Source organism: Oncorhynchus mykiss, chromosome 4 (genome assembly GCF_057628025.1).
Source record: "Oncorhynchus mykiss isolate SJ-2025 chromosome 4, ASM5762802v1, whole genome shotgun sequence".
Taxonomy (NCBI): domain Eukaryota; kingdom Metazoa; phylum Chordata; class Actinopteri; order Salmoniformes; family Salmonidae; genus Oncorhynchus; species Oncorhynchus mykiss.
In genome coordinates, this window is record NC_143025.1 from 10,172,116 (window position 1) to 10,188,531 (window position 16,416).

Genomic DNA, 16,416 nt, shown 5'->3' on the forward strand with positions numbered 1-16,416 from the left:
TAACTGATTGTGATCAGACCTTCTTGACTGTCTCTGGAGGTAGTCTGGGACAGATTGATTAGTTGGATGAATACTAAGGGAGAGAGTAGGTTGGCGGGTCAGGGAGGATGGAGGGTCATGGAGGTGGATGGAATCGGTTGGAGGGTCAGGAAGGTAAATTAGAGATGGTTGCAGGGTCCGGCAGCTGGATCGGAGGGTCCGGCAGCTGGATCGGAGGGTCCGGGAGGTGGATGGAGGGTGAGGGAGGTGGAAGTGGTTAGAGGGCGAGGGAGGTGGAAGTGGTTAGAGGGTGAGGGAGGTGGAAGTGGTTAGAGGGTGAGGGAGGTGGAAGTGGTTAGAGGGTCAGGGAGGTGGATAGAGGGTCAGGGAGGTGGATAGAGGGTCAGGGAGGTGGATAGAGGGTCAGGGAGGTGGATAGAGGGTCAGGGAGGTGGATAGAGGGTCAGGGAGGTGGATAGAGGGTCAGGGAGGAGAAGGTGGATAGAGGGTCAGGGAGGTGGATCGAGCTGGAGCGAGGGTCCGGGAGCTGGAGCGAGGGTCCGGGAGCTGGATCGAGGGTCCGGGAGCGAGGGTCTGGGAGCTGATGAGCTGGATCGAGGGTCCGGGAGGTGGATCGAGGGTCCGGGAGGTGGATCGAGGGTCCGGGAGGTGGATCGAGGGTCCGGGAGGTGGATCGGGGAGGTGGTTGGTGGGTCAGGGAGGTGGTTGGAGGGTCAGGGAGGTGGTTGGAGGGTCAGGGAGGAGGTTGGAGGGTCAGGGAGCTGGTTGGAGCTGGATGGAGGGTCCGGGAGCTGGATCGAGGGTCAGGGAGGTGGTTGGAGGGTCAGGGAGGTGGTTGGAGGGTCAGGGAGGTGGTTGAAGGGTAAAGGAGGTAGGTTGGAGGGTAAAGGAGGTAGGTTGGAGGGTAAAGGAGGTAGGTTGGAGGGTAAAGGAGGTAGGTTGGAGGGTCAGGGAGGTGGTTGGAGGGTCAGGGAGGTGGTTGGAGGGTCAGGGAGGTGGTTTGAGGGTAAATGAGGTAGGTTGGAGGGTCAGGGAGGTGGTTGGAGGGTCAGGGAGGTGGTTGGAAGGTCAGGGAGGTGGTTGGAGGGCCAGGGAGCTGGTTGGAGCTGGATCGAGGGTCCGGGAGCTGGATCGAGGGTTAGGGAGGTGTTTGAAGTGGATGAAGGTTCAGGAGGTAGGTTGGAGGGTAAAGGAGGTAGGTTGGAGGGCGTTAAACACAGGTTACGACACCAAAGGTTGACCGTTCTAAACCCATTGTAGCTTTTGATTTTCAACCCTACACAGCTCAAAAAAAATAGTAAAGGTCTATTTATAGCCCTGATTACATTTTAATTAATGTGATTTTGGTGCTCTGGCCCAGATGACCCAGATACAACACATCCCCGACTACATCTGGAGTAAGATCATTACAATCACTTATTTAATCGTATACACCAGTCTAAAAACGTGGGCCCAATCAGAATGTGGACAAGATCAGGACACACGTTGGCACCAGGTTAAAATGGCAAGGAAATACTTGGTCCAATAAGAACAGCTTATTTTCGTTTTGCTACGCTGTCCTCTAAAAAAAAAAAAAACAACAACCCAGATTTCAGTAACAACATGCTTCTCCAATGCTTTTCAAACAATTCCGCCGCCTGATTGTGTTACAATGTCCAATGTTAGCCTGGTCAAATGTTAGCCTGGTCCAATGTAAGCCTGGCTGGCAGATCTGATGGGCAGTGCTCTGGTGACAACTTCTAATATCAGAACATTTTTTAGTAATTGTTCATATTGTGAAAGCTAGGCAGATATGCAGTTCTGACATATCAGTGTCCACAGTGTCCAAGCGTGTCCAAGCGTCATTGGACACTGTGCTATCTAACCTCCAAACAAGCTTCAATGCCATACAACACTCCTTCCGTGGCCTCCGACTGCTCTTAAACGCTAGTAAAACCAAATGCATGCTTTTCAACCGATCGCTGCCTGCACCCGCATGCCCGCCTAGCATCACCACCCTGGATGGTTCCGACCTAGAATATGTGGACATCTATAAGTACCTAGGTGTCTGGCTAGACTGCAAACTCTCCTTCCAGACTCATATCAAACATCTCCAATCGAAAATCAAATCAAGAGTCGGCTTTCTATTCCGCAACAAAGCCTCCTTCACTCACGCCGCCAAGCTTACCCTAGTAAAACTGACTATCCTACCGATCCTCGACTTCGGCGATGTCATCTACAAAATGGCTTCCAACACTCTACTCAGCAAACTGGATGCAGTCTATCACAGTGCCATCCGTTTTGTCACTAAAGCACCTTATACCACCCACCACTGCGACTTGTATGCTCTAGTCGGCTGGCCCTCGCTACATATTCGTCGCCAGACCCACTGGCTCCAGGTCATCTACAAGTCCATGCTAGGTAAAGCTCCGCCTTATCTCAGCTCACTGGTCACGATGGCAACACCCATCCGTAGCACGCGCTCCAGCAGGTGTATCTCACTGATCATCCCTAAAGCCAACACCTCATTTGGCCGCCTTTCGTTCCAGTACTCTGCTGCCTGTGACTGGAACGAATTGCAAAAATCGCTGAAGTTGGAGACTTTTATCTCCCTCACCAACTTCAAACATCAGCTATCTGAGCAGCTAACCGATCGCTGCAGCTGTACATAGTCTATTGGTAAATAGCCCACCCATTTTCACCTACCTCATCCCCATACTGTTTTTATTTATTTACTTTTCTGCTCTTTTGCACACCAATATCTCTACCTGTACATGACCACCTGATCATTTATCACTCCAGTGTTAATCTGCAAAATTGTAATTATTCGCCTACCTCATGCCTTTTGCACACATTGTATATAGACTCCCCCTTTGTTTTCTACTGTGTTATTGACTTGTTAATTGTTTACTCCATGTGTAACTCTGTGTTGTCTGCTCATACTGCTATGCTTTATCTTGGCCAGGTCGCAGTTGCAAATGAGAACTTGTTCTCAACTAGCCTACCTGGTTAAATAAAGGTGAAATAAAAAAATTTAAAAAAACATTGTCATAGCTAACATTACTTGTCACTTACCGTACAAACAGAAAAGAAATCAATGCAAACTCACACTTTTTGACCTTAAATCTGGGTACAGTAAAAGTAGTTAGCACAGTGCAGTGTTGTTTAGAGTATCAGTGTCATCAAGACACCAAACCCTACCAAGCTGATCACAATCAAGCACCTGAGCGCTTGGCTACCATGGCGCTCACCTACTGCATGCACACACACACACACACACACACACACATATACACCAGCCTTGAACAGTTAAAAGGTTACTAAGGTCTGCAACAGGCATGCAACAGGTTTAAAATATTAATGACAAATGAGAAAGATATTAAATAGATGGTTTCTTTAATAAAATATGTTTGAGAATGACATTCAATGGTGGGTTGAAATGATATTGCTGCTTGATACATACAGTAGGTCATCAAGCACCGAGCAGAGTAGTTTAGCATGAGCTATTAGTAGGACTTAGTTCAACCCGTGTCTTATTAATAAGCCCAGCATACAGACAAACCCCTTACAAGTTATTATCAGTCCAACATGGCTGTTGTGCTACATTCAAGTTGTCAACAATCACTACATGGTTACACTGAATGTAGACTACCACAAATGGATGGATTATGTCAGGGATAATCAACACGGTGCTCTATGCGGTCTATGGAAAACAATTAACAACGTGGAAGGTGTGTTTCACGACGCGCTACAAAGAGCGGCATTGACCTTCCACGAAGTTACATTATTTTCCAGAGAACGCATAGAGAGAGCACCGTGTTGATTATCCCTTTTGTACCATGGCTAAAATGTAAAATGTTCCGCTAGATGCGTATTCATTTTCCAGTAGAAATGTGTTTTATTAACATCCACTGAAGTTGCTAACAAGCTTACTAGAAAGCTACAGTAGTTGTCGTAGTAACCAAACAAACAGACTTGCTAGTTTAGCTAACCAAACCCATCAGTAAGTTACTAGCTTGCCATTATGAAAATCTAATTCAGCAATGCTAATAAGTTTTCCATTCGACTTTCGCTTTCAAAAGCAGCTCAAAACATGTAAGAATTAACTATAGCCTTTGAATTCTACCGTGCTGATATACTGTGCGTTATAGAGAAATAATGCACGCTCTAGAATGCTCTTCAAGCCAATCAGAAACAAGCATTCAACAATACCATGGTATATAGAATATAGGCATCCACCCAATAATACACAGGAGAGGATAAATGGTAGTAGACACATTGAGTATAGGACATGCTGTAGTTTAGGGTTAGGAGGTTTATTTTATTTATTTAACCTATATTTAGCCAGGTTAGTCTATTTTTCAAAAGAGACCTGGTTTAGGTGTTAAGCAGGAGTCCATTACGTATAATTTTATAGGGATTAGAGCTATAGGTATGCAGAGTTCAGCCAACTTGTCAGGCATTTTGGCTCCAAACGCCCCAATGACTACCAGAATAATGTTCTTGAAACATTTGGTGCCATTTAAATCTGACATCTCAAAGAGAGTTGGATGTATACACATTACCTATGGCTCTGATGGGGATGAGACAGAGGTTGGTAGGAAGAGGTATATCTGGGTTGGGAGTTGGGAGGGGGGAGGGGGGGGGGGGGGGGTTAGTCTACTTCCTGACCGGCGGAGGGATCTTGATGTCCTGACCCTTCTCCAGCTTCTTCTCACATTCGATCAGGTAGTTGACGCCGTCCACCACCGTCTGCACTAGCTGGACCTGATCACAGAGAGCGACAGTGGGCGTATTAGCGAGCGACTGCATTGCAGACACATGACAGATCTCACAACATCTAGGTAAGGGGTTTAGCATATCAGCTAAAGCACATCATATGATATTGGCCTAGCTAGCTGATGCCCGTTGGCACAGTCGTGGACGTGGCACGCAACCAAAGCCTGCGCGTGTTTGAGATCGACTGCATTGCGGCCAGACAGTGGCCAAATCACTGATCTACGAATTATCTTACATCCCAAATAACTAGTCATTATGTGATCAAGTTTAGTGATCAGAATTCTAAGCCCTGCTCAAACTAATTCCCTCAATCATGTGGACTGAGAGATTGTGGAGGGTCAAAAGTTCTCTCTCTCTCTCCACGTTTTTTTTCACCCACTACGGTTTTCGTTTCTTCACTCTCTCAAACTTGCCCTTCCATTCCTCACTGATTGGTCCTGGAGAGCTGCAGTGTGTACAGGGCTTTCATTCCCAGTGCTGTAATACCTCATTCCTGATTCAACTGATCAACCACATCTTGACTAGCTGAATCATGTGTGTATGTGTCAATTCACAGTGTTATTAGAGGTGTTATTAGTGTATGTGTCAATTCACAGTGTTATTAGAGGTGTTATTAGTGTATGTGTCAATTCACAGTGTTATTAGAGGTGTTATTAGTGTATGTGTCAATTCACAGTGTTATTAGAGGTGTTATTAGTGTATGTGTCAATTCACAGTGTTATTAGAGGTGTTATTAGTGTATGTGTCAATTCACAGTGTTATTAGAGGTGTTATTAGTGTATGTGTCAATTCACAGTGTTATTAGAGGTGTTATTAGTGTATGTGTCAATGCACAGTGTTATTAGAGGTGTTATTAGTGTATGTGTCAATTCACAGTGTTATTAGAGGTGTTATTAGTGTATGTGTCAATTCACAGTGTTATTAGAGGTGTTATTAGTGTATGTGTCAATTCACAGTGTTATTAGAGGTGTTATTAGTGTATGTGTCAATTCACAGTGTTATTAGAGGTGTTATTAGTGTATGTGTCAATTCACAGTGTTATTAGAGGTGTTATTAGTGTATGTGTCAATTCACAGTGTTATTAGAGGTGTTATTAGTGTATGTGTCAATGCACAGTGTTATTAGAGGTGTTATTAGTGTATGTGTCAATTCACAGTGTTATTAGAGGTGTTATTAGTGTATGTGTCAATGCACAGTGTTATTAGAGGTGTTATTAGTGTATGTGTCAATTCACAGTGTTATTAGAGGTGTTATTAGTGTATGTGTCAATTCACAGTGTTATTAGAGGTGTTATTAGTGTATGTGTCAATTCACAGTGTTATTAGAGGTGTTATTAGTGTATGTGTCAATTCACAGTGTTATTAGAGGTGTTATTAGTGTATGTGTCAATGCACAGTGTTATTAGAGGTGTTATTAGTGTATGTGTCAATTCACAGTGTTATTAGAGGTGTTATTAGTGTATGTGTCAATTCACAGTGTTATTAGAGGTGTTATTAGTGTATGTGTCAATTCACAGTGTTATTAGAGGTGTTATTAGTGTATGTGTCAATTCACAGTGTTATTAGAGGTGTTATTAGTGTATGTGTCAATTCACAGTGTTATTAGAGGTGTTATTAGTGTATGTGTCAATGCACAGTGTTATTAGAGGTGTTATTAGTGTATGTGTCAATTCACAGTGTTATTAGAGGTGTTATTAGTGTATGTGTCAATTCACAGTGTTATTAGAGGTGTTATTAGTGTATGTGTCAATTCACAGTGTTATTAGAGGTGTTATTAGTGTATGTGTCAATGCACAGTGTTATTAGAGGTGTTATTAGTGTATGTGTCAATGCACAGTTTGCTACCCCCCCCCCCCCCCCTCTCTTACCATGCATTCACCCATCATACAACCCATGTTAACAATCCCATCATACAACCCATGTTAATAATCCCATCATACAACCCAGGCATGACAATATTGATGAGGAGTCCCACCGTACAGAATAGTGATGTGTACAGGAGTCCCACCGTACAGAATAGTGATGTGTACCACCGTACAGAATAGTGATGTGTACAGGAGTCCCACCGTACAGAATAGTGATGTGTACAGGAGTCACACCGTACAGAATTAGTGATGTGTACTTGACTTATGTTTCCCATCCAGACACAGGAGAGGGTTAGGGTTAAACACAGGCATGACAGTCTCTCTCCTCAAGACATTCCTCAAGCCTTCCAGTGCAACCCATGGCCGCATCTCAATAGTCTAAAATGGACTCCTCTCTCATTCTTTCATTCACTTGACTGATGGGTAAAGTGAATGGATTTGCTACACTCCCCCTACCATCTGTAATGGGTAATAACTTTGACTTGACTCAAGCCTTTGGCTCCTCCTACAAGGAGCGGAGGCTACTGAGGAATGTCCTCAATCTCGATCCCTTCTGGGAAAAATTTGCCCGGTCGTACCAGTTGTAATGACCAAGGTAATTTATTTTGTATGGCCTTGTAATGTAGCGTACGCCATTTTAAACAATTGAGATGCACCCAGTAGCTGTGTTGGATGACAATTCTCCTAGGGACAGTTTACCCTCCTTCTAAACCCAACTGAAACCATTAGTAGTGGGGGGGTAAAAAACATTAAACCAACCCAAGATCGGTGTCCAAACCTAACACCATGTATTCCCCATTACCTCTGACTGGCCCAGTCTGTCCAGGTTGGAGATGTCGAAGGTGCTTCCCACGGCTGCAGTGTCCACTCCCCCGGTTCCTCTCTTCTGCAGACGCAGGTTGTCCAGGATCTTAGTGAAGCGAGGGTCCTGCAGGTTTACCAGACAGGAGTCACTTTTAGTAGACGCCCAAACAGAAAAACGGTTGGAAAAGGGACAGATACCATCTCAACGCTCATTTACCCCTTTTTTATATATTTTTCTGTTACGGTGTACCCTAACAAAGAGAAACATTCAGAAGATGATGGGTGGTGGATGACTGGCTCGTGGGGATCATATTGGTCCCTGGTTTAAGGGTATAGGTCTCATTCAAGTCCTACCATGGAGGTCTGGAGTACTGCTGGTTTTCGGTTCTACCTGATCATTAATTGAACCCACCTGGTGTCTCAAATCTAAATCAGTCATCAGGGGAATAAGGGGAATAAGGGTGAAAAAAGCAGTGGAACTGGCTTCGAGGTCCAGATTTGAATTTAAGGGGTTTGTGTATTTAAGAACCTGTATTTGGAAAATCCAAAGATAGCCTGTGGGTTGGGAATGACATGGGTGGCAGGTAGCCTAGCGGTTAAGAGCGTTGGGCTGGTAACCAAAAGGTCACTGGTTCGAATCTCCAAGCCGACGAGGTGAAAAATCTGTTGATGTGCCCTTGAGCGACACACTTGACCCTAATTAGTTAAAGTCCTACCATAGTTCAAGTCCTACATGTCAAAGTAAAATGCTTGTTGGTGCTCTTGATTAGATGTTACCTTGCTGAGCTTGGGCAGGTTGACGTGTACTCCAGCACGGAGTCCAGTGCCCAGGTTGGAGGGGCACGTAAGGATGTAGCCCAGTCTCTCATTCCACATGAACTCCCAGCCTTTCTCCTGGATCAGCCTCTCCACCTGAACAAACCTTTCACTTTAGACTAGATGGAAAAACATTCGATGACAACTTTATTTGTCTTGCATACATACACCGGCAGCCACATAATGGTGTGTGTGTGCGTGCTGCACCTCTTTCAGGCCTGTGCAGAAGCGGTCAAACACTCTCTTCATGTTGCCTCCCTTCTCCATAGAGATGACTCTGGTGTGATCCTCTTCATTGATCCAGATCAGGAAGGTCTTCGTGTTGTTATGCCTGGAGTAGCGAGGGTTGAAAACACAAAACGTATCAATACTAATTTCAAACTAAATAAAAACTACACAAAACACACTCTTAAAAATCAATACTTGTGTAGTGCCTCCTAATGTCATGGGATCCCAGCGCTCCCACCAGTGTACGTAGACTATTTTAGAGGAGCTGATCACGATCGTTGATAATAAATGCTTTTCCTCAGGAGGCCTTTATTTAATAAATAGAAGGTTCTGCTTCTCCTTTCTGTCGGTAATCAGGTTTGATTCGGGTGGTCCAAAAAGGAGCTCAGAGCATTCCTCAAATTGAGTTAAACTATTTATACATGACAGAGAGATAATTTCTCCATCCTCTATTGCACCAGCTAGAGTTAAATGTCCATGTTCCATTTCCCATACGTTATAACTTCATTGAGGTGATGGTGGCGGTAGACACTATTGCCACATACGCAATAATCATATTGCATTGTAATGGATACAGTATTTCCATATAAGCAAAAACGTTCTTGTAAAGCAATGCATTATAGACAATGGCATATTTGCCCCATTGGCCTCCTGAAAACAATTAGAGAATTGAATGAAGTAATGGATAGGTCTGAAGCCAGGAGAGCAGAGAGAAGCATGAAAGGAGGAGAGAGCTGTCCGAACATTTTTAATTTAGAGCCCTGAGGATGAATTATAGAGGAGAGGCTGGCATGCTGTAGGGGGGTAGAGAATGGCTGGAGCAGGCCCTGGCAGGGTAGCGGTTGGCATCAGGCTATTTCTGGGCACCAACGGAAACTCAATGCGGAGAGGGCATTGTCTGCATCACTAATGTACATCTAAGGCTCAGTCTACAGGAGAGCCTATGGCTCAGTCTACAGGAGAGCCTATGGCTCAGTCTACAGGAGAGCCTATGGCTCAGTCTACAGGAGAGCCTATGGCTCAGTCTACAGGAGAGCCTATGGCTCAGTCTACAGGAGAGCCTATGGCTCAGTCTACAGGAGAGCCTATGGCTCAGTCTACAGGAGAGCCTATGGCTCAGTCTACAGGAGAGTCTATGGCTCAGTCTACAGGAGAGCCTATGGCTCAGTCTACAGGAGAGCCTATGGCTCAGTCTACAGGAGAGCCTATGGCTCAGTCTACAGTAGAGTCTATGGCTCAGTCTCCAGGAGATACAAGCTAGTGGACATTGCCACTTTGCTAGAAGGAAAACCTCCATAAAGAAGAGTCCTGATGATGTGTAGCACCAACTGTATGCAAATAATAACTTAGAGACAATAATCAAAATCCCCTCTTACCGTTATGACCACTAAGGTTCTGTATCTATAACCAACAGGTGCTTACCAGATACCGCGTGCATCTGGCCAATCGCGGGCCATCCCCGAACAGGTCAGCAGAGGGGACACGGGTTTATCGAACAGGAAGTGGTCCTGTGTCAACACAGTAGAGACAGGAAATGCTGTCTTAATGAAAGGGGAACAACATCAATGCCTAACAAAACATATCTGCTATTGTTTCCCTCCTGTCTTTTAGGTCTTCAAATGGATTGGCATCCTGACTCACGTCAATGAGCTGCTGCTGCTCCTGGTCTGTCATGTGGGTGAGGCTATAATATGTCCCCGCCAGGTCCCCCTTCAGGCCAGCCAGGGCGTCCACCACCACCTTCTCCACCTCCCGGCGCTCTGCCCGGGTACACGCCGGGGGCAGGCTCAGTCCCCTGATGCTACGGCCTGTCCTGACCCGCGACGACAGCACATAGCGCTCGTCGAATTTGCCCGACTTGAGCTGACAGATGGAGGGAAACAGAAAAATAACAAATGGCGTAGCTATAGTAGTAAATAGTATGACAGTTAGGCCTATTATCATGAAACCGAAAAGAAGGACATTTGTGAATGACCTTTGCTCCCCAAAAAGCTAAATGGTTTAAGTCAAGGAAGTCATGACATGATTATTGATCCTACATTGGGTTCCTTTGATATGTGATTTGTATGGCATTATACAGTAATTGACATTCATTGTTGCATATAACATATCATCGCTGTTTGAAGAAAACCTTGTGACATTTACATTTTTATTTATTTAAAGCAGTAACATCCCTCAATGTACTATGAACATTTAATTTAAGCTTCTAGTTTCAGAATTATATGTTCGTTAAAGAGAAAATATGGTCATTTGTTTTCAAATTCCTGAAAGGTTTCTGTTTTGGAGACGAGAGGTTTTCATCAGACAGAAACGACATTCATGTAATATAACGTAATGAATGATTAACGTTCCGATATGCACAATCGATTTACTGCCTAACGATATAATGTTAGCTGGTATCACTGATTAGTGTAGCGTCCAGTGAGTGAATCTGTCCACTTTCTAATGTTAAATATAGTAGTATGCAACACCTAACATGGTCTGTGTGTGGTGACAGTGACGTCAGGGAAAACTGAGCTTAAGGACAGCTCCACCATTCAGCCAGTTCTAATTTTGACCAGACACAGCCCATACTGTTGTTTTCAGATGTATCTCTGTACCTTGTTGGAGTCCAAGTCAGTGGGATGGGTCATAGTCTGAGGGTCGTAGCCATTGTGCCTCTCCTTGATGACCGGGTCAAGGAGGTCTGCAAACACCTGAAACCCCCCCGTGTCAAAAATGTCATCATTATACAGTGTCTCATTTGGTTAGGATTTATAGAAAAGGAAAGGGTGATACCTAGTCAGTTGTATAGCTGAATGCATTCAACAGAAATGTGTCTTCCGTATTTAACCCAACCCCTCTGAATCAGAGAGGTGGGGCTGCCATAAATCAACATCCACAGCATTGGCACCCTCAGAGCAGCGGGTTAACTGCCTTGCTCATGGGCAGAACGACAGATTTTTAACTTGTCAGCTCGGGGATTCGATTCAGCAACCTTTCGGTTTCTGGCCCAATGCTCCTACCCACCAGGCTACCTGCCGCCACTGTCACTTTACAAACTATTAGACAGGCTTACAGTATAGTATTCTAGTCTAGTATGATTTATACTATACCATTATGAGTTGGTGTAGTCTCATAGCAAGCAATGAAACTAACGACCAAAAGATGTGATCCCAAATGAAGGTCTCCTCTATCCTAAAACCAACACCCCTCTGGTGCAGTGGTAGTTGGTCTCAGTCTGAAATGGGACAGGGGGACTGGGTGTGCCTGTTCTCCATTGTCAGATTGAGTGTCTGGGATTGTAATATCGCATGTGATCAATAGACCACTTGCTCTTGCTCCTCCTCATGACAGAAAAGTATCAAAACACAGAGAGTTCTCATTCATTCTTATTATAGCTGACATAAATGTAGCCTATAGACTAAATGGGCTTTTTATGGCTTTAAGAAACGTCAAAAAGGGCATCTATTAAAAAAAGCAAACAATGAATATATACAGTGCATTCGGAAAGTACTCAGACCTGGATTTTTTCCACATTTTGTTACATTACTACCTTCTTCTAAAACGAATTAAATTGTTATTTTCCCCCTCATCAATCTACACACAATACCCCATAATGACAAAGCAAAAAAGGTTTTAATTCTATATATTTTTTAAACGTAAAGCTCATTTGAGGATGAGGTCCAGAGGGGACATTGGATCCTCTCCTCCAATGTGCTTTGTAAGAGCGGTGAGGAACTGAGAAAACAGACAGCCTATGGCTTCACCCTGATGAAAACTATACAGCTGTCATCTGCATTCAAGACTTCTAACTGCTGCCTGCTCTGACCTCGTAGGACTCCTCATCCCCTGCCACCATGCCCACGGTCTTGATGAAGGGGTGCCCGGGGTTGTCCACACCAGTCTGGATGGCCTGGTCAAGAGTGTAGCCGTTGGGCGTGGCCTTGTCCACCAGCTTGGCATAGATGGCAGGTGTCAGGTGGCTGGCCATGCAGTTGTTGTGCTTGCGCAGGTCCGGGTAGTCCGCACTGTCGGGATACATTAAATCATGCGGACAAAAATTGCTAAATCATTGTCTTTGAGAACCACAAGGATAATAAATAAATAATATATAATATATATATATATATATATATTATAAAATATGTATATAAATATATATTTAAAAAAAAGCTGTATAGGAACCACCTGATTGATGACACCATTATGATAATTACTGCCTAAGACTCGCTGTAATGTAGCTTAGGCTACTCAATAGCCATCAGCTACAGTGATTTCCATCTTTCACTCTCGCCTACCTGTGCTTTCACACTAGCCTACCTGTGCTTTTCTTTTGACATACCAGTGCATGCGCGCTATGTTTAGCCTATACCTATCACAATGCGCGGTCATCACAGACACAGCAGTGCAACCATACATGCAACAATCTGATCGCAGCAGACGTCGAGCATTCGACGACTATGCTTTGGAAACGGAATATCCTATATTTCTTAATAGGCCTATGCGTTATGCAATCGGTTTGTCCAGTTTTGCATTTTGCCTCCAGCATCTTCTCTAATCGGTTTTGCGGTAGATTCTGCCTATCATAAAACCATAAAGCTGAGTTTTAGCCCAGCCCCCACGCAAGCCAAATAAGGAGATTCTAGATTCATTCTAGACCATTCCAACATGGTTCTGGAAAAAAAAACACCTGTCTATCTCACCAAATAATTAATTAGAGCGTATCAATGTAGTCTACATATTGTTGGCAAAACATTCCATCAGTAGACCATGCATTCAGAGAATTATCTTATATTTATATTTCATCATTAGACATAAAAACAAAAACATGAGGCTGACTATAGCTTTAACATTTCATGAATAAAACAGGCCTAGGTCATTTATCATTTCCACAAAAAGTAAGTAAGAAAGAACCGATTCGAAATAGCACATTCATACAATGCTGCTGCTAAAATAGTCTCCAGTTTTGACAGTCAGAGAATTCAGTGCATGTCAGCGTAGACTATTACTCATGTATTATTGTATCTAAAAACAACAGGTCTACAGAATGACAATATTTCGCCCTTGAAATGGCTGGACTGAATGTCCATATAGCGCAATAAAGGGCGTCGTGGGTTACCTGGCAGGGTACACTCTCCGTACTTGCGCTCCGGCGGTGACATGTTCACGGTTGAGCAGAAAGGCCGCTGTCAAAGACCCGGCTCCAACTAATGACATAATGCCCACATTTCGTTTGCCGGACAAAATTCTGGCGAAGTTGTTTGCCATTGCTTTATTTCCACAGTTTCTGAGAGGTAGGGATGGATGAATGGAATGTGAGCCTTGGTGATGCTACGAGTCTAAAAGGAAAGGAGGAAAATCAGAGAGGATAAGATGAGTGAGACTGGAGGAGGAGACCGACGCGTGGAGTGAATGCTGATGGATCCAAGTGAATGCAGCAACAGACGAAGCGGCTAGACTAGGCTATACAGCATTTGCTGAAGTTCGTGTGCATTTCACCCCTCCTTTCAGAACGCTCTCAATTCCCATACACGCCAGCCTACTTAATCCAATGGACAGTAGTTAGTCCTACTGGAATTAGTTAAATATATATATTTTTCATTAAATTGTTATTACAGATCGACATAATTTAATTGTGTTCATAAAACACTATTGAATTGAGAAATTAAATTAGAAACTGCCGCGCAGTAGCCCCGAGACTGCCGCGCACTAGCCCCGAGACCCGAGAGTGGTTTCTTGCATCAACACAACAACATTTTTTGTCACCTGGTCTGAAGGACAGTGGATAAACAGGTTAATGTCCAGTCCTGCACGTTTCCCCCCCTAAAGTCTCTTGGAATGTAGTCTCATTGAACACCACACATTGACTTATAGTGTTGGCTGAATGATAGAAAAGCTATTTCCATTTTAAAATGTTATGGATGCATTTTCTCCATTGTTTTTGATGGTAGGTCACTCCGTTAGGCATACATTATGATACAATAGGCACAGTATCCTACTTGGCCACTGGTAGAACTAATTTAAAGCGAGTACAGTCTCAGCGTTGGAAGTTTGCGTTTTGACGTTTTAGAGGTAACATTGCTCACGGACAAACGTCCCATAACTAGACACCCAAGTAACAACGCAACGCGTTATGGGTGCGTGCAGTAACGCTAACGGTTTAATCCTTAAAAGCCAAATTAGAACAACTCGATGATATTCTTGGCATTTTCTTAATTGGTTTATCAAATTATTTTATCAATAGGTTGGAATATGACAAACATTATGCTTTATTAACCCAAACCAACAAAAACCTATAGAAGGCTATTGGCGTTTGCGCAATTACACAATAGTCTAGTAGGACCAGTCAGCATGCATCGCAGGAACCAGGAATTTAGAAAGACGCTCTGGCTTTTTGCAGGCACCAAGGACAACTGTAGTGGATAAATATATTGCTTTTGAGATACAAAACGTTTAAAGATGCACACGTCCCTATTCAGCCATATGCCTAATTCAACTGAAAGGTCAAGGCAAGATTGTTGCAATACTGTATTCTGAGGGAGACTTTTAGGTAGGACTATGTAGCAGGGGATAATTCAGTGATCAAGACATGAAATGAGGAAATAGCAAATGTATACGTTATCTGATCAAAGTTCACAGGAGGAAATTATGCAAGAGAAGTTTCTTTAAACAGGCATTTACATTGCAGGAGGACTGATTGCATAACATATGCATTTGCATTGCAGGAGGAATGATTGCATAACATATGCATTTGCATTACAATTTAGCAATCAGCAGTCTCTTATGTGGAATAATTTTGTAAAACAGCAATAAATGATACATTTTTAAAAATATCATAACGTGGTATGGTAATTGAGTTAACATTCATGGCAAACCAATTATTAAAATGTGTAAAGCATTTATACATTATAAGTTTTATGTAACACATTACAGATGTGAAATATATGTAGGATAGTCTCACCTTGTTTCAGCTACTGGATGGTACTGCCCATTGATGCATTTGGCAGCCCCGGCAGACCTGTGAGGCGTGGTGGCTCCTTATCTCCCTTAGAGTTGATTGTGCCTACACACATGACTAACGCCTACCAGTTAACCTGAGACACACACACACAGTCTACGAAAACAGAGCCGACCAAGGTCCGTTTGCGTCGCTCACTAGAGTTGGAAGATAAAAGGGAGATGTACTTTACAGCTCTGACCTTTGAACAGGAAAGGGTGATTTCAGAGTTAGACTATCAGGTGCCTTTTATCAAATATACCTGCTGATAAGGTAAGGACAAAAAACACACAAAAAAAACACCCCGACAGGTTTACTGCCCATCCACTGGGTCCAGTGTTGGAGACTGAACTAAAATTGTTATAAATAATAGGCCTAACTTGTATCTTGTTTGAAAAATTGTTACAGGTACAGAAATTAAAACTGGGAATGACAAAAAGTGGTTCAGAACATACAGTTGAAGTCAGAAATTTACATTCACTTAGGTTGGAGTCATTAAAACTAGTTTTTCAACCACTCCACAAATTTCTTGTTAACAAACTACAGTTTTGGCAAGTCGGTTAGGACATCTACTTTGTGCATGACACAAGTCATTTTTCCAACAATTGTTTACAGACATGTTATTTCACTGTATCACAATTCCAGTGGGTCAGAAGTTTACATACACTAAGTTGACTGTGCCTTTAAACAGCTTGGAAAATTCCAGAAAATGATGTCATGACTTTAGAAGCTTCTGATAGGCTAATTGACATCATTTGAGTCAATTGGAGGTGTACCTGTGGATATGTTTCAAGGCATACCTTCAAACTCAGTGCCTCTTTGCTTGACATCATGGGAAAATCAAAAGAAATCAGCCAAGACCTCAGAAAAATAATTGTAGACCTCCACATGTCAGGTTCATCCTTGGAAGAAATTTCAAAATGCCTGAAGGTACCACGTTTATCTGTACATACCATAGTACGCAAGT

At 43.3% G+C, this 16,416-nt stretch overlaps 1 protein-coding gene across 1 annotated transcript; it reads right to left on the reverse strand.

Annotated features, from left to right (window-relative positions):
• Positions 1–3,358: 3,358 nt before the first annotated feature.
• Positions 3,359–15,669, reverse strand: LOC110521250 (creatine kinase U-type, mitochondrial). The gene is made up of 10 exons (XM_021598696.3): positions 15,414–15,669; positions 13,572–13,791; positions 12,282–12,480; positions 11,071–11,166; positions 10,112–10,333; positions 9,893–9,978; positions 8,450–8,573; positions 8,204–8,338; positions 7,425–7,550; positions 3,359–4,746 (listed from the first exon to the last, which is right to left on the reverse strand). Exons 2-10 carry the CDS (start codon positions 13,718–13,720, stop codon positions 4,639–4,641), a joined length of 1,245 nt encoding a protein of 414 aa, XP_021454371.2. The 5' UTR covers positions 13,721–13,791; positions 15,414–15,669; the 3' UTR covers positions 3,359–4,638.
• Between the last annotated feature and the right edge of the window lie 747 nt (positions 15,670–16,416).